The 26,256-nt window shown below is 35.2% G+C and overlaps 2 protein-coding genes across 8 annotated transcripts in view; both read left to right on the forward strand.

Annotated features, from left to right (window-relative positions):
* Positions 1 to 4,289: 4,289 nt before the first annotated feature.
* On the forward strand, positions 4,290 to 7,501 carry LOC142349895 (arginine--tRNA ligase, cytoplasmic-like). The gene is made up of 2 exons (XM_075401741.1): positions 4,290 to 5,388; positions 5,840 to 7,501. The coding sequence occupies exons 1-2, from the start codon at positions 4,595 to 4,597 to the stop codon at positions 6,996 to 6,998; spliced, it is 1,953 nt and encodes a 650-aa protein (XP_075257856.1). The 5' UTR covers positions 4,290 to 4,594; the 3' UTR covers positions 6,999 to 7,501.
* A 3,352-nt stretch (positions 7,502 to 10,853) lies between these two features.
* LOC142349244 (uncharacterized) overlaps positions 10,854 to 26,256 on the forward strand; it is a 30,761-nt gene continuing 15,358 nt past the window's right edge. For 5 of the 7 annotated variants that reach the window (XR_012760804.1, XR_012760805.1, XR_012760807.1 and 2 more), the window contains exon 1: positions 10,854 to 11,405. The gene's annotated coding sequence lies outside the window, so the exon portion shown is untranslated. Of the gene's footprint in view, positions 12,044 to 26,256 lie in introns of all 7 variants that reach the window. The other 2 variants (XR_012760809.1, XR_012760808.1) reach the window with 2 other exon arrangements.

Genomic DNA, 26,256 nt, shown 5'->3' on the forward strand with positions numbered 1-26,256 from the left:
CATTTTATTGTTTACCTGCTGGATTAGAGGGCCGATGAGACTTGCCATTTATGAGAGTACTGGACAAGACAAAGATAAAAAACAATTAATATCAAAAAATAATAGACCAAAACTTGATGTCTATATTAAAAAAACAACAAAAAACGGAATCAGATTAAACCCGAACAAAACAAATTAAACTGTACTTCATTAGATAAGATGAGACCCGTCAATAATGAGACTTGGTAACAGGTCGACAAAGAAAAGCAAAAGGCCAAGTTCAAAAATACGTTTGTATTTTTGAAAACAACCAATTTCGAATTGATTAAAACCAATACGTATCAAGTCGGCTCATTGGTAAGTTTAGTTTATGCCTCTTTATACCCCTTTATAGGAGGCATTTGAGACCTCTCATTGTCGATAATTTGTCAAACGACTACAAAAAGAACTGCAAAAAAAACGAAAAAAGAAAACCAGTTAAATTCAACAAGGAAGCGGTAGCGCAACCGTTTAAACATTAGGCTATTCTTGGGAAACTTTAAATATCTTCAATTGCACATTTTTCAAAGCGAATTGGGCCACACTTTTAGTGTGATAGTGTCGCAAGAAATTAAAAAATTCAGAAATGTCAAATTTCAAAACATCGCACTTATGAAAATGGTTAGTGCTAAAGCCAGGCAACCATTCTTTTAAATTTAAGCAATTAGAAGGATTGGATATTGGTTCACTAGAAAGAGGATGCGACCCTTCGTCACCTAGACCAAGCTACAAAATTGACAAAGACAGAAATTGACAAAAGTTGATAAATAAGTGACAAAGCTCAAAAATCCACTGATATTTTCAAAGCAAATATTGAAAAATATCTTCAAAAAATTCAAACAAATCATAAGCTTTCAAATTGAAACAAAAGCAGATTAACCTGCAACTTCCCAGGAAGACAGTTATGCTTGTCGTTAGTGAGATGAATCACAAGACAGCAAAAAATCACACAGGAATTTCACAATCAGTTTATCGAAACCACAGTGTTGAAACCATTAAGACATTAAAAACCGTTGAATATTTCAATTTGACAAGGGATTGAATTTTTTTGCTTTGTTCTCCTTTGACTTTGAATGGGTCTTCTTCGTAAATGTTCTTTGTGAAGAAGACAACAGAAAGAACCACAAATATTGACCAGTATGGAAAACGCAGGGAATTCTTGTAAATACACATTTCTCAGCTCTAAAGACGTCAAAATATACCCAACAGTGACATTATGTTTAGGGCAAAAGAAAATTGATGAGCCTTGTCAATCAAGAGATTAAGTTTTTTGTCGACGACTATAAGAATAAAAAATGTGAGACACGAAATAATTTTCAAAAAATTATTTTAATGCTATTAAAACCGATTGCTATAAACTGAAATCAATAAATAGAATCATTCAAACATCCACAGAAGCGTTTAAGGCTTTTAAATGTCAATTTTAAACCGTACCACTGCAAAAAACAATAATTAGAGCCAAAAACAAAAAAAAACTTTTAATAAATTTTGCTAGAACGGTTTCGCAGCCGTTAGAGCTATAAGCTGTTCACCGAAATTTTTAAAAATGTTTTGCGTAGTCCTTCAACGACAATTGGAGCTGTGCTTAATGTGACAGTTTGAAAAAGGTAACAAACTACAACCTCAAATATAGACAAATATGCAAAAGCACAAAATTTAAGAAATTGCGTGTTAAAATATATAGTAAATAGGATCGTTCGTTATTTAAGCAGTGATTTGGAATCATTCTCGTCATTGATCAACATCAAAATAACAAATGCAAAAGTATTTTGAAAACAACCGCGCCGTAAAATAACACGAATAAATCGAAGATTATAAGAATCCAAGAGCTGTCCAAACCTAGCCCTGATTTTTGAGAACTTCCAACAAAAATAATTATTTGGAAAAGCCAGCGAAATTTTAATTTCAGAAGACTTCCATAGGAAAAAACGTTCACGGAGCCTTTTTCGTAGTTTTCAAAGATTATGACAGCAGATCTTAGGTGTGTACTTCCGGTACATGTAAACAAAACGGTATCAACGAGCGTATTCGGGGCCATTTTTGATTAAAAGCCGAAATTTGGCAAAAATGTTAACCAAAAGACTCGGATAAAACCAATCGTAAAGTCCCTTCTATCCTTAAAAGTAAAACTAAAAACATTGTTGTTAACAATTTCAATAAATATAGGCAAAGCTGGAGAAAAAGTGGTCAACAAGTTTGGAAAATGTGAATAAAAACAACGGAATTCTGTCTACTTTTCAAAAACTTTAAACCTCGATAACTCCGTCGTGAAAAAGAAAAAAAATCTTTTTTTTCGATATTATACGCTGGACGGGCTTTTCAATGATACCAATTTTTACTCTACAATGAATATATTGATCGGCCAAAATCGACTGAACAAAAAAACCCATTTGAGTATATTGTTTCTCCCCCCGTAAGTGGGTCGGAACTACAAAGTTTTAGTCTATTTTCAGCTTTTTAAGTTTTTATGTAGCAAAAGATTGCCAGGAGTCAGAACCAGTGTAGATTAAAATAGTTTTCGTACTTATTTGATATGGTATCTGTCTACTTCTGTCTAGAAGTAGAATTCTGTCTACTTTTCAAAAAACTTTAAACCTCGAGAACTCCGTCGTGAAAAAGAAAAAAATCTTTTTTTTTTCGATATTATACGCTCTACGGGCTTTTCAATGATACCAATTTCAACTCTACAATGAATATATTGATTGGCCAAAATCGACTGAACAAAAAAACCCATTTGAGTATATTGTTTCTCCCCCCGTAAGTGGGTCGGAACTACAAAGTTTTAGTCCATTTTCAGCTTTTTAAGTTTTTATGTAGCAAAAGATTGCCAGGAGTCAGAACCAATGTAGATTAAAATAGCTTTCGTTCTTGTTTGATATGGTATCTATAAGCTATCGTCATAAAGACAAAGGTTATGTTTTTTTCATGCTACATTTTCTTGCTACATTTTAACGGGAAGTGGAAAAAATCAGTCATTTGAGTCAAAAACTAAGAATATGATTTTTGTCAACACTGCAACTGTCTTTCATTTTATGCCTCGTTGACTTTGAAACGTACTTCCTATTGACTAAACGTTTATTTCATCTTGAAAGTACATAATCGAATCTACCTTCGTGAGGCAAATAGAATACAAAAAACTTCAGTAGTTTATTTGAAAAAAAGTTTAAGAAACCTTCAATTTCATGCTATTCTGATTTGTCACGTAAAAATTGTATAGAAATTTTCTTTGTTTGAGCTAAATGTTTCATAATTAGAAATGGTCCGAATATAGGGCAAATAATATTAGAATAACTTTAAACAGAGTGTTTCTGATAGACAAAACTTGACATAATTAACAACTCTATAAGTTTTGATTTCCTGATATTCGGTGAGAGTTTTTGAGAAATGGGAACTGGATGTTAATCTTACTGATTGGCAAATAGTTCATCAGTTGTAAAATAGTTCATCAGGGCGTTTGTAAATAGAGAGAAAATCGATAATTTGTTTGCTTCTTCTAACGTGAACTTCTTGTTTCTTTAAGATAATTTTTTGCGACCGACTGCTCTTGGTCACCTTAAACAGAGGAGCTGTTTTAAGTTACAGAATAATTGACAATGCATGTTGTTTAATATATGTTAAAGCCGTATCGAAATTAGGTTTGTTAGTTTTTTCAGTTTTCGTTTTAATCAAGTTTGGTCCTAAGAATTGCTTCGAATTGAGCTTTGCAAAACTGATTGTCAAGAGAGTTTTACCTCCAAGAAGAAAGAAAACTTTTGACAAACTTGAGACGCGTGTTGAAAAATTCTATGCTACGCATGGGCCGTCTTGTTTCTAAAGCTATTAGTTGGTTGGCATATCAAGAAATTATCTACTAGCCAAGACATGTTTTGGGCTATCAATTTTCTGTTAATCGAGTTGTTTTCGCTTTGCTTAGTCAGAGCCTTTGATATTTTTCGGAACTGTTATTGTTATGTTTTTTAAAATAAAATATAATTACTTTTCAATTTGCGCTGTCGTGATACGCTATGAAAATTGGAGTGCGATTTTGTACGAGGAGCAAGTAGATGTGCCAGAATAGTAATTTTAGCAGTAAATTATACAAATAATGAATTGTGTTCGATGTGCGATGTCTTTGTTGCTGCATTCTGGTGATAGGTGCGTTTCTCGAATCAATAGATTTTCGAATAAACTATCGTTAGCTTTTGCTGCGTATCTTTTGATCGAAGTTCGCACTAAATTGTAGCATAGTTCATAAAATTTTATATCGCATAAAATTGTTCAAAAAAGCTATCTGTTTGGTACTCTGTTCAATATTTATATTTTGGCAAGTTTATCGGTAAAATCTCAATTTTGAAAATTGAAAGCACGCTTTGAAAGCTGATGAGCGGTATTTGGGTAATAAATTGCTTTCTCGAATCTGCAGTATTGAAAGCAACGTTTACTTTTTGTGACTGCTTATATTTCTATCTATATTGGCACCATTTCTGAGCATAAAACGTAATTTACTTAACTAAATTGCGTAATTTGCTCAACTAAATTATCTAATTCAATCCGGTTTTTTCTCATCAGAGAATAAATATTATTTCTTCAGATTCAGATGATGGCTGGGTCAAGTTCTGACCAATATTGGCGGAAGCTAGAAGCCGAACTTGAAGCCCTCCGATCGGAAGTTGATGACCTTGAACGAGGTGTGATCACGAATCCTTCTAAAGAATTAGCGGACCTACAAACCGAAAACGACAAACTGAATTATCGCAAAAAGCACCTGGAACGGAGCGTTGAAACTGAAACTAATTTAAGCATATCAGAAAAATTGACATGTCTGGTCACTACTGCTTTTCGAACATCATTTCCGGAGTTACTTAATTTCGAGGCCAAAGTTACGTCATCAGATAAATTTGCAGACTTCAATTGCAGCGATGCTTTGTCATTAGTGGGCGAGTTTAAAAAATTGGGTAAAAATTTGAACCCTAGATTAATTGCCCAAACAGTTATAAAACATGTGCCTCAAAACGACGTTGTTGAATCATTAGAAATTGCAGGACCTGGATACATCAATATCAACGTAAAATCAAATGTCCTTGACGTCTTTGTGAAAAGTGTAGTTTCGAACCAAAAAGTGAAGCCTCCGATTGTTGAAGGAAAGCGAGTTATTGTTGATTTTTCATCGCCTAATATTGCCAAAGAAATGCACGTTGGTCACTTGAGGTCGACCATTATTGGGGAAAGTATATCGCGGTTACTGGAATGGGTCGGACATGATGTGTTGAGGTTGAACCACCTGGGTGATTGGGGAACCCAGTTTGGAATGTTGATTGCTCATTTGGAGGATAAATTCCCAGACTACTTGACCGTATCTCCGCCTTTGAAAGACCTTCAGACATTTTACAGGTTGGTCGGCTTTTAATGTAGCTGACGGATGTGTCAACTTCCGATTCCTTGCTATTTCATTCGAAGTTTATTTTGAAAAGTTTTTTTTAAAATCTGAACCAAGTGAATTAACATAACCGCATGGTTAATATTACATCTTGACAAATATTGCAAACCAAACAAAAGATCATTGTTTTTTTTCTAGAAAGCACTAAAGGTCCATTTCGTCTAAGATCCCAGTAAAAAATTTCAAACTTATGAAAATATAGAAATGCTTTGACATGAGAAACGTTATTGAAGTAGAGGAATTTATATGATTGGTCAAAGCGGGTAATGAATTGTTATATTGCTTTTTGTTAGTTTGGAATTATTCGGAATAGATTTTGTTCAGTTGAGTTATGAGATGACTTGAAATACTGGTAAAATTGGTCAATTGATTTTCTATAATTTGGAAAGTTATTTTCATTTTTAGAGAGGCAAAGAAACGGTTCGATGAAGAAGAAGAGTTCAAAAAACGTGCCTATGTACTAGTAGTTAAGCTACAAAAGTATGACCCACCAGTTTATAAAGCATGGCAGATGATTTGCGAAGTATCCAGGCAAGATTTTGAGAAGATCTACGCAAGGCTAGATGTATCCATAATTCCTAGAGGCGAGAGCTTTTACCAGGAATTGATGAACGAAACTGTTGAAGAGCTGAAACGGGCGAATTTACTAATTGAAGATGAGGGCCGAATTCTCTTCTTTGTTCCTGGAGTTGAAGTGCCTTTAACAGTCGTGAAATCCGACGGTGGTTATACATATGATACGTCGGATTTGGCAGCCGTTCGTCAGCGAATCAAAATAGAGAACGCCGAGTGGATAGTTTATGTTGTGGATTCGGGACAATCGTTGCATTTTAACACGTTTTTCGCCGCAGCTCAAGTTGCAGGTTGGTACGATCCGTTCCAAATGAGACTTCAACATGTAGGTTTTGGCGTGGTCCTGGGAGAGGATAAAAAGAAATTCAAAAGTCGATCCGGATATACGATCAAATTGATGGATCTTTTAGACGAGGGATTGAAACGGGCCATGGATACCCTCCTCGAAAAGGGTCGAGATAAGGAGTTAACGTCTGAAGAACTTAAAAGTGCACAAGAAGCAGTGGCTTATGGTTGCATAAAGTATGCGGACTTGAGCCATAACTATGTCCATGACTATGTCTTTTCGTTTGACAGAATGCTTGACGACAAGGGAAACACCGCTGTTTACCTTCTCTATGCTCTAACCCGAATTAGGTCGATTAGACGAAAGGCGAATGTCTCGGTTGAGGCCGTACAAAAGTACGCTGAAGAGAACACTCTTCAGTTTTCGGACAAACACGAACGAAAATTGGGCAAAATGTTAATTCTATTCGCCGATGTGGTCAACAAAACGCTCGTTGACTTGCACATACATTACCTGTGCGATTATTTATACCAACTTTGTACGACATTCTCCGAGTTTTACGATAACTGCTATTGTATTGAGAAAAAGAAAGAGACGGGTGAAACTGTTATTCACATGCATAGGCTGGTTCTATGCGAATGCACCGCGCTCATCATGGAGCAAGTCTTCCAAATTCTGGGCATCAAAACTGTTTCCAAAATGTGAGACAAGATGCCTTATAATGTTTACTGCTGTATCATATATGCCCGCTTTTTGTTGATCAGGAGGTCTGTTTCTTTTTCCATCGCACCCCCCACCCCCCCTTCCTATGAGACCCATCAACAATAGGAATATGATAATGTTGATCACAAAGTATTCGACCTAGTTTTTGCTTGCGGTTTCTTGAAATCTATCCCTTTTTTCGTTTTTCTCAAAATTGGACGCTAACGGAAGAAGGGGTCTGTACAAGTGGAACTTGTAATAATCCTATCAATCTCCTCGTTGAAATAATTAATAAATTTTGAAAGATGTCACTGCTATTTCATTTTGTTTTTTAAATTTTTGCTATTGAGGTTGAAAGAGAAACAGTTCCTTTCTGATCTGATTTGTTTGAGTAAATATTGAGCCATTCTTTTGCTAAGCTAACTAACTTTGCTTAACAGTTTGTTCTTGATTGGATACAAAACGTCATTATGGACAGGGAGATTTAAATAAATGTTTTGACTGGTCATTAGTTCCATTAGTAAATCATCTGAAGGTATTCTGAGCAAAAACAGGCGATGCAAAGTGGTTAATTTCTTTGAAGTGGCCTTTTTGTACCACTATGCTAGGTTGCGCGCGCTTCTGTAAATCCGCAAATCTATTTCCGCTATATCAAAATTTTCAAATCAAGTGTAGCATTTGTGCGGTAAAAAGCAGATGAAAGAATTTTTCAAGCCTGCTTCCCTTTGATTATATCTTAAATTTACATGTTTGGAAAAAAATCAAAAGCAAATGTTCTCTCAAAAAGTTATCCATTTTGAGCATTATTTTTTAATCTGAGTAGTTATGTAACTAAGGATAATGATACGATTGGAAAGCCTTCGTTGTTAAAAGTTAAATTAGCAAGCTTTTCCGTTTTCCATAAAATTTTCTTAATAAGATTTTCCATCAAACAGCGTATTGGTAGTCGACGAAGAATCCTACCTACATTAACTTCCAATCAATGCCTATTGGTCCTGTTCTGCACTGAAAAAAAATTAAATTCGGTTAACTTTATTTCTAAGTAAAATGTTTACTGTTGTTACAGCGAAAATGTTACTATTGGAAAGTAGCTGAGTTACAAAAGCAGCATATATACACTCTCCATGAAAATTTTTGCGAACGGAAAAATTAAAGCTTCATTTCAATTAAAGAGAAACCAAAATCTAATCTTTTTTGTTGATTGCTGACGCATAATGATGTAGAAGTTATGGTTAGCTATCGACTGCTATTCGAAAAATTTTTGTCCGCATTCGACGATCATCGCAGTCTCGACAACAAGTAATTTGAAAAAAAAATGATCCAAAAATTTTGGGATAAAATTCTTACTGACCGAACAATTGAAAACACAAAGTTAAAAACAGGCAATTGTGCAGCTCATTCATGTTTTTCAAAAGCGGCAGGTTCCTATAAAATGTTACTCTTTTTGTGACACCTTAACCGTTTCCTTCCAAATAATCTTTCTTTTGCTTATACTTGCTATCTTTTTGTTTTTTAAGCAAAACCTGAATGGAAGTCAGGCCGCAGCAGTGATGTTTGCGAAGTCCACGGCCAACCTGAAATTTGGAGTGAACAAAATAAGTTTTTCCTTCCGAACTCGACTCTTTTCAGTACCTGATTTCTTACCGGCATCTACATCCCAAGATAACAATAACTCGCTGAATTGAAATTATTTGGATTATAATTTGTTTGAAATTTCTTAAACATTTTTTTTGTACGGTTCCTAATTTTAAAAGTGGTAATTGTACTGACTCGAAAATGAGACCAATTGTTGCGAACAATATTTTTTTATATGAAAAGAGGTTGTTTGACGAAGCAATGTAATTTGTCTGACTCCAATTGCTGTGTAAAAAATTCTAAAATTAATTTTGAAAAATCGACAAAACTTTCAAATAAAGTGACGAACCAAATAGTTAAATTGCCTTTTGGGATCTCTTAAAAAATTGACACCGATAACTTTATAGTAAACATTTTTTGTTTTTTTTAGCAAATAGAACCATTTCTACAAGTTTTTTGGAAAATTGATGAGGTAAACCAATATTTCCAAAATTTCCCGAAAATGCCGAAATTTGTGAAATTCTTATTAAACTATTTTACGCTCGCTGGGCTGTATAATGAAACCACTCCTATCTTATTACCTCAAATCTATCTATCGGACACAATTGACTGAAGAATAAATCCAGTTGAGCATATCGTTTCTCCCCACTAAATGGGTGCAAACAATATCAAAAGTCTTGTGCTACAATTAAGAGATGTCATCATGTAGAGAGGTGTAACTTTTATCAACCTTATCTGATTTTGGCGTTTTACGATTCAAGACATTAATTCTACGCTGAGCTCTAGTTTTAATTTAAGTTTATGTTGGTACTGTTCGTTTCTCAGCAATACTATCCTACATGCTAAATGCATGATAGTTTATAAGGGACCGTGTTTGACGAAAGACAAAAATGCATGTTTACGAAGCCTCTAAAGAGCATGTTCAAGAGCTGTGGAGTAGCATGGTTAAGAGGACAGACCGCGGAGGTCAATGACCGAAGAATTTGGTCTCTTAAAACTTCATTGTCCAAAAAAAGTGCAGATTGAAAAAGAAATTGACCGAAATTGAAGGGAACCAATGATCAAAACATGCAGATGCCAAAAGGTTCCTACGCCGAAAAAACAACAGATCCAAGAAAAGACAGTGACATAAAAAATTTATGCGAAAATTGGAAATAGATGCAAAAAGATGTAAGTGTCCAAAGAAGGTTCTGATGGCAAACGATTCTGCAAAAAGCGCAGATTTTTCTTTTCCCTCCTCTTCTCTTTATTAAAAGCTGTGATAGTGATCGGCCTTCATTCTATTTTTTATGTCGCCGACAAGATCTTTGTGTCGACTATATGAGGTTACAATCCTCTATTTGGCTCTTGCGAATTAGGTTTTGTTGACTTGGTTGTTTTACGAATTTTTGCTCGCGATGGAATGATTTATTGTTTAATTGTTCTCCAACAACTCTTTCCATGCACTGTTTTTACTTTGATTTCTCGATTTGCCTTTGATTTCTCGATTTTGCTGTTGCAGATTTTGCAGCACTCGAAACAGTCTTTTACTTTTGAAGTGAGGTAAAAGTTGCGCCAATTTTTCTAGCTTATCGCCAAGGCAGGTTGCAATAAGCCCCTAATTCCTTTCGAGGTTACTTCTCCGGATGTTTGTCGGCTGTTTCATTGTCATCAGAACAGGGCACATTAAACTGCAATTTATATACCTATTTTGCAATTTTGCTCAATATTTCTGGTCATGGCATGACACTGATTTTCGATATTTTTTGGAGAGGGGGGATTTTTCGATGAATTGAAGATGTTAGATTATTACTGGAATACGGACATATGTTCTTTCAAAGGATTGTGAAATCTTTGGATAATTTTTTTACCTTGCTTTTACTGACCTGCTAGTGCTCTGTGATCTCTGAGAACGGGGTTTTTAAAACAACTCATGTAAGAAAACCTTTCTAGTATTGTTAAATAGAGCCATTCCTTGCTTATCAGTTTACTCGATTGATGAAAAGATGCGCCGAATTTGTATACCTAATAGTTTAACTGAGAATCTTTTTGTACCTATTTTTCTACTTTTTAAACTTTCGTTTCACTTAAGCCAAAACAATTGCAATCGTTCTTTTTTATTTCATGTAATTCGTCTATTTAGTTGAATTTATGGTACGTTTTGCACATCTATTTATGGTACGTTTTGCAATGACATTTAACCCTGATGTCGCAACATTTGTGTTCGTTGAAAGACCCTGTTAAATACTTAAGTCATTTGTTGAGCAAATTCGTTTCGTGCCTGAGTTTGTGTTATGACTCGTAGTGTTTGAGTGACCAACGCTCAGAGTAAATCGACAGTGTATCTCATCAACCTATTTTGATCTCATTTGTGTTAACGTTGATTTCATTTCAGATTGAATGTCCTTATAATAAGCACCATATTTGACCAATTTATCACAACACGTATGTTTACCATGTTTGAGTTAGCTTGCTGTTATCGAGGTCTTCCCTCAACCCGTCTTGGTGTCAATCAACCTGGGTTCACTGTAAAACAATGTGCTAGGATCTGCTTTTATATGTGTCGACTGTCCGATTTGTCCTGAAAAGTCCCGTGATACCCCGAGAAGTTCAGCAATGACTACGTGTCTTTAAGTTGAGTTACAATTGGAACGAACATTTGAGTTAAATTTAGAGCATGTATCCTTTGGGCATTTTGTACGCTGTTACAGAATTACAGCCGAATAAGTTGAAGGACTTGAGTTAACTTTCCCTTTTGCGAAAATGTATGTGTTTATAATACATGCCTACTCACTGTCAGGTTTAAATGCCACAGGTGTTTACGTTACTTGTATGCTATTATCTAAACATTTAAAGGTGAGCAATACTGGATTTTCCCCTGTGTGGAATAATATGCCTTAATGTATGGCGGAATACTTTACCGGAATACTTGATTGTGGCTCGTATTTTTTGTGTTCATCCGTATTTTTCCATATGACGGTTATGCATGCTAGCAACGAAATTAAATTTAAAAATATACCATTTAAGAAAACGGTATATTTTTTTAACTGGTTGTTCAGCTCTACACAAACGTTCGTCAGAGATGGAAATGTATGCATTGCATTAAATTTTTACCACGATTCGTTCGTACAGTCTTTTGTACATTTGTTTAGAAAGTAACAACTGCAGATTTTTAATGCCGTTGTGTTTAAACGTACCATCGCATTACACTTTCAGTGTGGTGTACGTAAAATGTTCATTTTCTAACACTAATGATTCTTGCATCGAGTTCGGTTTAAACACGTGGTGTATAGGCGTTTTTGGTGCTGTTAGTGCACAAATCATTTTTGTACTGAATTAAACTGCATTCTTACCGAAAATAAACGAAGTTTACCGAAAGCATTTCTGGTTTAAAGTCTAATTGGTAAAACCAAATATTGGAAAATTGCTAAATTGAGTCAGATTGTTATTGTGACTTATCTTAAATTACTCCCGACATTATCATAATCCCCCTAGTCATTCTCTAATACAAAATTTGCAAAAATTTGCAAATGATTTTGCAAAATTTTTATAATTAATGTATTAATTTTGCAAAATTTTGCAAAATTTTTTCAAAAGATTTGCAAAATTTAACATTTTTTTGCAAATTTGGCAAAGTTTTTGCAAAAATTTGCAAAACTTAAAATTAACTTTCAAATTTTGCAAAAACCAATATTAATTGAAAAACTTCCTTTGAGCTTCTTCCGTGAGATCTCAGTTGAAAAATGATTGAATTTAATTTTGAATTATTATACTAAACGAAATGAACCAATTAAGGAATTGCACGTCAATTACTGCACTAAATGGAAAAAATGTTCCGCCAGACAAATCAGAAAATAATATTTGAAAAATTCCACCCACCCACCCATCTATCTTTTTGAAAATCTTTGAATCGAAACATTTGAACGGAACATTTTATAATAGGATTTTTATAAAAAGATATTATATAAAAGAGATTATAAAAAGGAACAGGACATCTTTAAAAAGGAACACTTTAAAAACATCTCTAAGAAGTTTTTAAGGACATCTTTAAAAAGGAAAGATCAAAACTTCACTATACGTAATGATTTTTATTTTTAATAAACGAAAACAGAGCTGCTTTTGGTATTTATTACTAATGTTTTATATATATATATATATATATATATATATATATATATATATATATATATATACATATACATATATATTTATTTTACATGTATTATTATATACTTGTATATATGTATATACACTTCACTGTATATATATATATATAGACCCGGGTTGAAGTTTCTTTGATTTCATACAAGCATCATATATGATTTCATACTGTCCATACTTGATTTCTTAGTACGACCCTTGTATGAAACCAAAGAAATCATATATGATCCTTGTATGATTACCAAGAAATCATATATGATCCTAGTACGAATACCAAGAATCATACATCTATTTTTGAAAATATTTTACCATTTATATTTTTTTGTTTTTATTGGGTAGGGCGTCACATATATGATACCCCGGCATCACATTGTGATCCGCCAAAAGACCATAACGTACAATATTAATCGCAAGTTGGGCACAAAATAGAAATGTAAATCCAAACAAATAACAAAATTTTTGACATACTCTGAATCAAGAAAAAAATGCATATCACGTCATATTCGTTTTCTGAATACGTTTAAACCACAAAGTTATTCTTTTAGCGCACACAAAGAATCAAATGTGGATTGCAAATGCGATATAATAATTTAATAAGTCCCCTGACTACATTATACATCATAACGTACAATGATCGTTGACCCGGGTATATATATACATATACATATATATTTATTATACCTGTATTATACATGTATATACAAAAGGTATTAAAGATGTACATCTTATACATGTATACATATATACATGTATATATATATATATATATATATATATATACAGTTCACTATATTATATATATATATATATATATATATATATATATACACTTCACTATATATATATATAGTGAAGTATATATATATATATATATATATATATATATATATATATATATACTTCACTATATATATATAGTGAAGTGTATATATATAATATAGTGAACTGTATATATATATATATATATATATATATATATATATATATATATATACATGTATATATGTATACATTTAGAATATGTACATCTTTAATACATTTTGTGTAAACATGTATAATACATGTATAATATATATATATATATATATATATATATATATATATACATATATATGTTTGTATAAAACAAATGCATATATACAAATATGCATATATATATATATATATATATATATATATATATATATATGCATCCACTCCAACAATTATAATTATATAGCAAATGTTTTTTGTCTTAGTTAGAGTCATTTAGGTCAAGGAAAAAACAAGAGCTCAATCATGAAAAAGTCACTCGATAAATGAAATCAAAAGAATGTTCTAGAAATAACCGGTCATGCAAAAAATTTACACAAAAGAGGGCACACATAATTAAAGTAATATTTCCAAACTTTGTTCGTGAGCAATTAAGAATAACGAGAGTCTTGTCATAAAATAATGAGCACTCGATCACTGTCACATCAAAACGTTTGAAAATTTAAAAAACAATATTTTGTTATCAGCAGCTCTGAAAACGTTTTTAAAATAACATCAAATCTCTATGTCATAAACAACGATAATTTTAATAAGCAACTACTATATCATCAAAATCTCAGGAATAAATAACAAACAGTTAACAAACATAATAACAAACAATTAACAAACATAATAAAAATTTTGTTTTTAATAACATAATTTGGATCTTTTCCGTTTATGCCCCCCCCCAGCTTACTGGGCGCATATTATTTGCACCCCCCCCAGACGTACTTGCCATATTTTTACATAATGATTTATTAATTAGTGGTACGTGCTCTGTAACTTGTGGGAACATAACGTACTGGGGGGGCACAAACGGAAAACATCCCATAATTTCAAACAATCATTCTACGTTATTATATTATCAACCAAACAAATAAGAAATATTTTGGCAAAACAGATACATAATGAAGTTGAAAGTTAATTGTTTTGTTATCTCCTTTGTAATTAAAACTGTTCATATTCTAGTTTTGCAACTCATCGCTGAAGGCTGAACTAACTGCGGTGAAACTAAATGGCGCTGAGAAAATAACAACTCGTCAAATTTGCTGTCCAAATCGCTATAATTGCTCGAAATGCAGATACTCCTTGATGAGAACACTGGAGCAACAATTAAATCATCGCGTGAGTGAGTTCCAGACAGCTGCGCTCAATATTCCCAGTTTCCATCCTCCCACTTGGATCCAATATGACCGGGAGGTCCGGACACCGGTTCATCCTTCCTCTTGGATCCATTATCGACGGGAGGTCCCTACACCTGCTCATCCTTCCTCCTGTATCCGTCATGAACGGGAGGTCCCGGCACCTGCTCATCCTTCCTCCTGGATCCGTCATGGACGGGAGGTCCCGACTCCTGCTCGTCCTTCCTCCTGGATTTGTCATGGACGGGAGGTCCCGACACCTGCTCATTCTTCCTCCTGGATCCGTCATGGACGGGAGGTCCCGACACCTGCTCATCCTTCCTCCTGGATCCATCATGGACGGGGGTCTTGACACCTGCTCATCCTCCCTTGTTGCTCATCCTCCCATGCATCCTGTACATCCTTCCATTGCTGTCCGCTTGGATTCCAGATCCAGCCAACTGTCCAGATCCAGGCAACAGTCTAAATCACCAGAAGAATGAGACCAGAAGAATTTGGGTCTTTCCCATTATAGCCCCCCCATGAAATTATAGCCCCCCATTATGGTATAATTACCATGATTGGGGGGGCTATAGGTTACATGCCCACTAAGCTTGGGGGGGGGCTATAATGGGAAAGACCCAAGAATTTAATGCTGCGCAGACATTAAAGTGAACTCAGTTGCAAGTGAACTCAGAATTAAATTAAGACTCACACTAAATATGCCAGAAGACTCCTTACCAATACCACATCAAGATGTCGATGTACACATGCCAGGAGTGACGGAGCAAGCCTAAGCATAAAAATTAAGGCAGCAAAACGATCTTGTCTCCTTTTTGAACACGTGCATTTTTTTTACGAACAAATAACAAGCTGTACCTCAGTTGCAGCTCTCAAAAAATAACTCCTTTTAAACAAGAATAAATAAAGCACACATAACAGAAGCACATTAAGCCAATTTGAAAAAGGTTTCGCGCATATTTGTCTGGTTAACTTTAACATCTGGTTAACATAAAATAGTATTTCTCAGCTGGACGTAAAATCACACCTTGAGCTCAGAATATTAAAATATCTCCATGATTTAAACATTAAAAGGCAGCTAGTGAAACGTTCCAGCTAAAGAAGGTTAAACCGTCTTTAGGTCTGCTGTTTGTCGAAAGAGTTGCCCTGAGCTAACCGAAAAAAGTCTAGTGCAAGTTCAATGTCAATTTCTTATCCTTTCTGATCCTTAAATTATTCCTTCACATGTTTATTAGCATAGCCAGCATACTGCCGGGAAATAGCCGCCGTTGACCCACTTAACACACATCGGGATTGATACAGAAAAAGAAGAAAAAATAAAGAGATAGAAATTGACAGATTTGTTTATGTGTCAATTTTCTTTCATTTTGTGTTCAAGTTCTGCACACTAAAGTTGGATTCGAAAATTACACTTAAATCAGCCTTTAAACTGAACGCATTTAAGCATAGTACCAATGCCAGCTAGAAATTGTTTTTAATGAACTTTGCTAACCTAATGCACTATGACATAATGACCGGGCTTTAATGCTAATCTTGTTTCTTTTGATCTTTTGATTTTGCTCTTTTCGTTTTGAACCTATTCACTACATTGCGGAAATCAATATGTGAAAGAACTTAAAATCCATTCAATTGAAACAGTGAGTGAGGAAAGTCAGAAGTCAAGCAAAAAATCGCGGATTTTGTAAACGGTAAAATGTTATCAAAAAGTAAATTGAAACAAAAAAAGAAGAGCGCCTAATAAATATCCGTTGAGAGGCTGACGGCGGCTATTAATTACTAATCAATACCATGCAGTCTTTCTGTCTTTTGTTGCAATACAATGACTTATAATTGCTTTGACTGATTTGTGCGAGCATTAGGACGTTGTTTAATGTTCTGACGGAAAAATTAAGGGCATCAATTTCCTGAAAACAACAGAACTAAAGAAACGGATGACTAAAATTAGTGCTATTTGGACACTCACGTTTGAATCAATTTTACTAGTAGTTATTGTGAGAGTTTTGATAAATTTTCAAGGGTTTGATGAGTTTTCAAAGGACTGCTTGCAATCACTGTTGAATAATTTTTTTACAGATTGAATCTTTTCCTAATAACCGACAGAAGCAGCGCCCGTACGGTCTTTCTACCAGTGGCGGTAAAATGAGCACGATCATTAGAGTCAAAGTGTGTTGGTTGAACATGCCTAGGCCCAACATATGACTGAACGCTTGTGCTCAACAGATATTTTTTTAAATAACTGTTTGTATCATTAATGAGTGCTTCGTCAACATCGGGTCGACGAAAAAGTCCTATCACGGCTGTTTTAACGCCGTCTTTGACCGCAAAATCATGGAAACTTATGAGTCGGGCAGCGGTTCTTGATGGAGTTTCTACTGGATAGCGTTTACGTGGATGTACACTAACATCATTATTACCGCACATAATTATACAATGCGTAAAATGACTGACCAGAAGAGAGTCCCAGGCATCAAGAAACGCTGCACGAAATCCATTTCTCGCATGTAAGACAATGTTATACCGTTTGAGCTCAGGATCGTTGTTGATTTCATCCTCCAAACGTACCAAATTGCTATCGCCAATAATAAGTATATAAGAGCTAAAACGAAAGAACAGTTTTCAATCAGTAAGCATTCTAACTTAAATTTCAGTCAGATGGGGCAACAGCAGCGGCTCATTGATGTGGCATGATTTTGTTTAGTTATGTTCAAATCCTTCTTTTACAACGCTCACCTTTAAAAGCGCATCGTTGTTTTCACGGAGAACCACACATTTGTATTTTATTGAGGAAGCTAATATTTTTAAAATAGGACTTGGATTGGATATTAAAAATAGAAAACCAAACGTGGGAGTACCATCATCCAGTTCTAGTTCAACACAGTGCTCAAACTTTCTTACAAGTGCAAAAACTTCATTGTGGTAGGAGCAAAAAGTTTCAATTAATACTATAGTTTCATCATGAGTTTGAACGATACACTCGCCGAAGTTGTTGTGTAATTTCGTATACGCTAGCGAACAGTACAATGTCCCGTTATTGTCGATGTGTCTGCCAAAAAAACTATGCATTACAAAATTGGTCTGATTTTCAAATTTTGTGAAGAAAGTTAACTTTTCTTTGCTCTTGCAGACATCTTTTTCTCGATCATATCTATTTTGCAGCACGGAGCAATGTTGGCTAATTAAAAATTTTTCTACAATTCTTTCTGGACTTTTTATGGTGCCAGAAAGGGCTGAAAGAAGCTGGTGATGAGCCGATTCAAAAGCAAAAGCTGAAAACAACCATAGTGGTCCTATTTGAGAAACCTGATCAACTATATGCCTGAGTTGATGAAAATTAAAAGACTGGGAATCAACACCAAAGTTTGAGACAAAATTATCTAGGAATTTTTTTATTAGGTTATCAGCATGCTTTAGATCATTTCTGCTAACAGCCAAACCAGAGAGAATCCGAATCGCTAGAGATAGCTGAAAAAAACTTAGGACACCACCTCTATGTTTTGGCCCGAATAAATCAGAGGTAAAAACAAGTAAACCTATATGAAAGAAGAACAATTTATAGTCTGCTGCTTTCCAGAACTTCACTTCCTCTATCGATTTTGGTCGATGAAGAAAACTTAAAGGGACGTTGCATGATGAGAGCCTAGAAGCTAAAATTGGACTCTTATGTTTTTTGACTTGAGACAAAAGCAAACAGGTCAACACTTTTGCTGTTCCTAAAAAAACCTGGTGCATTGCATCAATTGGAGCATCATGGGGGAAGGTTAACAGACTACAGAGGGGACTGTTAGATTTAATTCCTAACACTGGTTGTTTCGTTTCTTGAGCTCGAAGAGAGCAGTAGGAAAATGAAGCGGCTGTTCTCAGTTGGCACTTTGACGCTGTAGGGAAAAGTACTCGATTATTCCATCTGACACCTCTCATCAAACAAAAAGTGCAGCTGAAATAACCCATATGTTGGTTCATACATAGGCAATAAGCAGTAGCAGGCATATCAGCAACTAAACATCGTAGTTTGTATTTTACTTGTCCTAAGTTATCAATATTGTAAGTTCGCTTCACAATACGTTCTAGTTCTGAAGCTACCTTAGGAAGAAACGCATCAAATTTGGGTTTTTTTGCGCCGTACCATAAACATAGCAACGAGATATTTTTGTAACTTGATCTCAATTTGGGAGGTAAATTATACAACTGCACCCAGACAGGCCATATAGATAAGTTGCGAGAGGAAAAAACAGAAGCACCATCTATGTTTATTACCAATTGCACTTCATTCTGTACAAAATTATCAGTGGGAACTGACCAGGAGCAATCAGAGCGCCAAGAACTTTTAACATAAGAAATGTTTGTCATTATTATTTTTTGCAATTGATCTACCACATCAATACAAATTAAAACTGAGTTATCTAAGTCATATTTAACGAATTGAGGAAGATCGAGGGCGGGAGCGAGGGCCTTAAAATTGTTTGAAACAGGAAGACAAAAAGAAATGATTTTCTCGAGGTCCTTTTTCGCGGCCTCTGAAAGTTTATGTTTCAGGGTTATTTTGTCAAAGTAATTTTTAAAATATGATAGGGTTACTTGACTTCCATCATAGAGTGGAATCGTTGGTTCTATATATTGGGATTGGTTTTCAATATCTATGGTTGTCAAGAGCGTTTCATTGTTTCCACACTCAAAATCACATAGCCGAAGAGGAGTAGAATTAAGGAGAGGATTAAGAGGCGTTAAGTCGGTGATGCTAGAGTTCAAGTTCTGATTGTCTGATAACTGAGGGACATAAGTTGGGAACAATTCTGGATTTTTGTTTTTCACAGATTTTTTACTCTGTGGTACACAATTTTGTGGTTTGAAATTATTGAATGCTGCAGAAAAATTTGGCATATTATCTATGTCATTATATAGAACTTCATATGAACAGGCGTGTTCAGAAATGTCACCATTGTTATCTTCGTAGCCAGAGCTTGATTCAGAGTCGGATATCTGCGAAAAACGACTACCTATTTCATGATTACTTAAGCGCACTTCTTTCACTTTAATCTTAGGTTTCTGCTGCTTTCGGCGGCACTTTTGAACACCCAAATCTTCCGGAAATGGTCTACCATGTTTCGATTTATGAGGACACAGGCAGTCTACATTAAATTCACCAAAATAATGCCTGTCGTAATGAATCAAAATTTCTTCTCCAATTTCAATATCTCGGACAGCTACAGATTTCATTATCAAATTGTTCCTTTCATAACGGGCATTTGGCCTACATGATGCATTCACAAAAGAGACAGGACCCAGCATTAACCAAGTTTTTCTTAAAAGCTTACTTTCAATGAGCGAAAAATCATTGACACCCGTTCTAATGTCGGCGCCAGACATTTCACCTAAGAGCCCAGTTAGACCTGGTATATAGCTATCTTTTACAATTTTTATTTTTGCGAAAACGCCCAAAGGGGTGAATTGGGACGTAGGTAAGTAGGAAACGGGTTTATAATTCATTAATTTCAAGCTTTGATTATACTCGCCTAGCAGGAAATTTTCTATTGCGTCTACTTGATCGTCGTCCTTCGGAACATCTGCTTCAATTTTGTGCCCATGAACATCATTGTCCTCCACTAACTGACTTACGAGCTTAGCGTCTACGAAAGCCAAAGTTTGCCATTTTATTTGCTTCTTTGGTAAATTTTGGATATTTTCGCGGGACATATGTTCTGAAAAACGTTTTGTTTTTGGTTCAGATTGACCAAATTTTTTTGAAAATCTTTCTCTGATACTTTCTTGGGAAAACACGTTTTTCAAGGTTCAATTTATGATTAAACTCTTTTTCTTTCTTATAAATGCTTTGGACGTTGACGCTTTGAGATCCATCGCTCGTAAAGACCTAAGTGATTGGCTCCATCCTTTGCTCTGCGGAAAGCAAACCTGCTTTTTCCACAAATGTGAGTAACAGCTCCTGTAGCACAATTTTTAAACGACAATTAATTTATAGAAGGTACCGTTTTGCAAGGGCCACTTTTTGCTATATAAACAGAAAGCCTTCTTGAAAAATGAATCCTAACAACAAGATGCGTACCAGAGTTGCGCATAAGCAATTAGTTTGCTTCATTTTCAAACTGTATTATGTTTTTGGTTTTCTGCCTAAATTAATCAGAGAAAATTGTTAACGCAAATGGGAATAGCTTCGAAAAATATCCAATCAATTTTATTTGTTCAAATAACCAGTTATAAACATAGCCGGCAGATTGCCGGAAAATAGCCACGATAGACGCTCGTGGCCTTCCATGAATTGAAACACCTAAAGAAATAAGATAGACAGATCGACCACCAGTCCTTTAATAGACCACTAGACTTTTTGGGTTATCTTCGGACTGTCAATTTTTTGACACGTGAGTTCTACAAGGAAAAAGCCCTTGAAGAGCTATTTCAAAATTGATATTCGAAATCAAAAACTCAAGGCTAATAATCACGAATTAGGGCATGTAGGATTGGCACTACTTAGATGCACACTATTAACTAGTAAATCTTCACAAAAAATTAAAGTTCCATAAGTGAGTTCAGAAGTCATTTTTTTGAGTGAGGTAAGTCACGCAATTGACCTAAAAGCAGAAACGAGTCACGTACATAAATTTTAACTGCAAAGCAATAGAAGTCACTGAAGTCACTTCCAAGAAGTCAGGTCGTAAGAATCATCGATGGAGACGACGAATTAAAAAAAAACACGATGTCCCCAATAATAGCCGCTATTGCTTCGCGGCTATTAATCAACTGAAAATTGAAACTGGTTACTATCATAACTAAAACAAAACCGACTAAACGTCGGAAGAATTGCTCTTGAACGACTAGTGAGAGCTCTAATCAATTGCAGCCTGCTCCAGTCTAGGGGAGGGGGAGGTAGGGGGAGCCTAAATGGGACTAAAAAGTTCATTAGTGGGCTTCAAAGAACCACATTAGGGGTTAACACATACCACTATTAAGACTTAAAGTAAAAAATGACACCAGTTTCGGCGCACTTTTGATTTGACTTTTAGCATTAAATTGCCGCCAATTGAGTTCAGCTGCTTAAAATTGCGACTGAGAGAGAATTTTAGATCACGCGAAACGCAAAAAGTCAAGGGCGTAAAAGTCACTCGAAAAGTCAAAACCGTAAAGCGAAAATTTTGCATAAAAAAGACGCACACGTTTACTATAATTGCTATGAACTGCGTTCAAGAGCAATTAAACATTTGTAACGATAAACCTTTGAACTTTGCTTCAACGTCCTCGGGAACTCGCACACGGCCGTCGAATTCAGGCTGCAGTCTTCCAGGGAACCAACACATTTTTTCGCGTTGATCCCTTGAGAGAAGTTTCTTTGCAAGAAACCTTCCTACTTGACGATAATCACAAGGATCACCCTTGTAATCGACCAGGTTAACGCCATTGTATAATATCTGCTTGGGCTTGGAACATGAACGTAGCTCATTTTCGACACTTTTTCTAGCCTAAAATAGATAATTGTTTTGCTCAACTATTTAATGGCAGAAAATATTTGACCATCAAAAAAATTGAAAAATCGATAATAAACTTTTTATTTTTCGTCTCAACAACTGCCTCCACCATTTGCAAAAGTGGTCTTTTCTTGAACACAGTTTCAGCGACCTATTTATTGGCCTATCAGAAAAGAGTATTCACGGTGCATGAGAGGTACGGCCGTGAACAGCAGTTCCCAATCAAGCTGAAACTTATATTTGGCTATCTGAACTGTAGGGCAAATAATCTTGTCGCTGAATATAAAGGAGAAGGGGGTGATATCTACGTATCGGAGGGGCGGGGGTTACTTTTTGAACAATGCTGGCAGATATTTACTTACCCTAGCTTTGATATTGTTGGCTAGATCAAGCAGGGAATTGAATAGCTCAAGTCTGGCCCTGCTAGAATCTCTGAGTTTTTCCTCCAATCCCAGGAGTAAATTGCATGTCAATTCCAGAGTTTGATCATCAAAAAAACCAGGTTCGACATCAACTTCAGCAGAAGTCATTTTTTTCTAAAAAGAGTTTTTACTCTGATATTCTGTGCTTAGCTAAAACTTTTTCAGAACATAGCCGGCAGATTGCCGGAATAGCTGCGAAAGATTTGACTTGCGTGCCGTATAAAAGAGAGAGAGGCATACAGATCTATATTGAAAAAAAATCAACGCGCTCAAATAGCTAGGTAAAAACATTCAGCCATAAATTATTGAAGCTTGTTAAAATTCATTGTGTAGAAGCCTTCTATTAGGGACATTTACTACACATATGAGTTCCTTTGACCTTAAACTAGTTCAAATTAAACTTAAGTTTGAAAGTGCAAGTCATTTTTTTGAGTGAGATATAAAACCTATGATCAAATCCTAATCACGCAAATCTTAAAACCTTTGCTGGAGAGAGAATGAGAACTGACGCCACGCGGGCCAAAACCGTTGGTGAGAAGAGTCATTTGGAAAATTTGTCATTCATTAGAAATGATTCAGAAAATTTGACTTTTTAAGCTTTGCTATGTGATCAAATGTAAAAAGAAAAAGAGCGTCAGACAAAACAAAAAAAACCAAAAGCACCGCAATATAGCTCCGGCTCAGTAACAGCATCGCAGCTATAAAAAACAATATAACTGGCAGATTGCCAGAAAATAGCCGCAATTGCTTTGTAGATCTACAGTTGAAAACAGTAAAAACGACAGGCCAAAAAGTTATTTCATTGAAGGCTGAGATGTTATGTTTTGATTAAGAATATGTACAGGTTTTTGATGCCTCTATTGGCTGCTCTCAAATAACCTTCATTTAGAGTTACACAACCCCATTTGACCTTATCTCTTTGAAAGTAACTAAAAGTCAATTTCAGAGCATGGAAGTCATTTTTGAGAGTGAGGTAAATCAAGTGTGACCCAAAAAGTTTTTTAGAACAAAAAAATGTCAAAATGACCTCTTCACCTTGAACATTAACAGCAGTTCCTAATTACTATACATTACAGACGAAGCTACTGTTAAAGTCCAATGTTCGAAAACAGAAGTCAACATTCAAAAACGGAGGTAAAAGCTCGAACAGAAAGAAGTCAAAATTCAAATCATGAACAAACTTGCTTTCTGCTAAAAAAAACATAGCCGGTAAAATACCAGAAACAACTCAAATCGTCGTGCATTATAATCTCTAACCTAAATTTACCGAAATCAGAACATCAAAACAGACAAGAGAAAAAAACAAAAGTAGCCCAACAAACCACGTTAAAGTGTTTTAAAAATGCCGACAGTTTTTTAGGCGCGGGGGGAGCTAGATGGGGTGGTTGGGTAGATAGGTTGGGGAGGTGGGCAGTGCTGGGGTAGTTGGGGGTTAGGTGGGTGTAGTTAAGTGAAGGGAGGGGGTAGTTTTGGGGTAGGGATAGGTGGGGGGGGGGGTTGGGTAAGTTGGGGTGGGGGGTAGGTAGGCCGGGGGGTAGGTAGTTGGGTGGGTAGAAGTCTTCGAGTCGTAAAAACCAAGAGAAGGCCAATAATAGACCCAGCTATTGCTGTGCGGCTATTAATAAACTGACTAATGTCGGAAGAATTACTCTCGAACGACAGGCGTGTGGAAACAAAGAGCAATTAAACAGCTTTTTCATATTGATAACAACGGCCGAAGTTTAAATTAAAGAGAAAATTTAACTTCAAGGCGCATGAATTTTAGAGAAACTACAGACGGCTACTCCTTCGACCTCGGTTAGCAGTGCTTTTTTGCGAAAAAGATCTTTGACGGAGTGATGAAGAAGGCACATTCTGGGCAGAATCTACAGGCGTTACTCTTCTATCCACATCAGGCGGCTCGTTTTCATTGTTCAGATTGTGTTCTGACTCATCCAAATTGCCCTCTTGTTCTCCATCTGCTCGGGACGAAGCTTCATGTGGTCCCTCAGGCCCTCTGCGGGCAACTTTTGGACTCCTAATGTTTAAGCTGCTTTGGTTTACCAGCGTCAGCAGATAGCGATAAGTGTCTTCTGAATACTGTGAGCCTAACACAGCTCGGACAGCTTTTCTATAGAGATCCGTTCGGAGTTCATCAGAGCGATTTCTATTTGGAGGAGCACGACGTGCGTCAATGACCGTTCGTTTCAATTCTTCATCCGACCACAGAGCACTCGCAATTCGCTTGCATTTTTCGGAGTCCGTAACTCCACCCAAAGTTAGCAAATTTTTGCCTTTAAAAAGCAGGTTTGTAACAACTGGATCGTTTGTCTCTTGGTTAGCTTCGATGTTATCCCCCGCTGCATTTGATGTACCGATCTCCGGAAGATGAGAAAGCTGATTTGTTGCTTTTTTTACTAGTTTGGCCATGTCCTTATGAAGCTTCTCGTCAACGCTGATGCGATTTTCTATTCGTGTTAGCACGTGGTTGAATCTCGACCAAGCCAAGTCCTGATAAAAGAGAGTGCCCTGTTTGAACTGACTTTCCATTACCTATTCTGTATTACCTAATTTAAAAAAATGTATATATATATATATACACAATTACTTTATATATATATATATATATATATATATATATATATATATATACATATATATATATATATATATATATATATATATATACATATATATACATATATATATATATATATATATATATATATATAATATACATATTTGTAAATATACATTTATATTTGCAAATTTAATTATATATATATATATATATATATATATATATATATATATATAACATAGCCGGCAGTTTGCCGGAATAGCTGCGAACATATTTGTAAAAATATTTTTATATATATATATAAATATATATATATATATATATATATATATATATATATATGTATATATATATATATATATATATATATATATATATATTTATATATAGACAAATTTTTGCAACATTCCACTGAGACCATATAGTTAAAAATATATCAAGACCATAGAAAATAACAAAAACTGCAAGAGGGTCTCAATTCATTTTTTCTCTGTCCAATTTTTGATGGTAACTTTGATGGAGTGTATTTGAAACAGGAAGTGAAATGTGTGAAATCAAAATGTTTAGGTCAAATTGCTGGAGACATGAGAAGAGAGGGAGGGAGCGATAAAAAAACAGTGTGAGAGACAGAGAGAGAGAGAGCAAGAAAGATAGAGGAGGGGGAGATAGAGGGAGAGAGAGAAAGAGCGAGAAAAGGGGGAGAGAGAAAAAGAAATAGATAGATAGAGAGACAGGCAGAGGAGAGAGAGAGAAAGAGAGAGGAGGGGAGGATATATATATATATATATATATATATATATATATATGTATATATATATATATATATATATATATATATATAGAGAGAGAGAGAGAGAGGTAGAGAGAGAGAGATTTCTTTCCCGCTTCCTGCTACGACATGACAAAAACATTTATCAAATATACTTCGAAATCATAAAA

Source organism: Convolutriloba macropyga, chromosome 11 (genome assembly GCF_964194025.1).
Source record: "Convolutriloba macropyga chromosome 11, txConMacr16.3, whole genome shotgun sequence".
Lineage (NCBI taxonomy): Eukaryota > Metazoa > Xenacoelomorpha > Acoela > Convolutidae > Convolutriloba > Convolutriloba macropyga.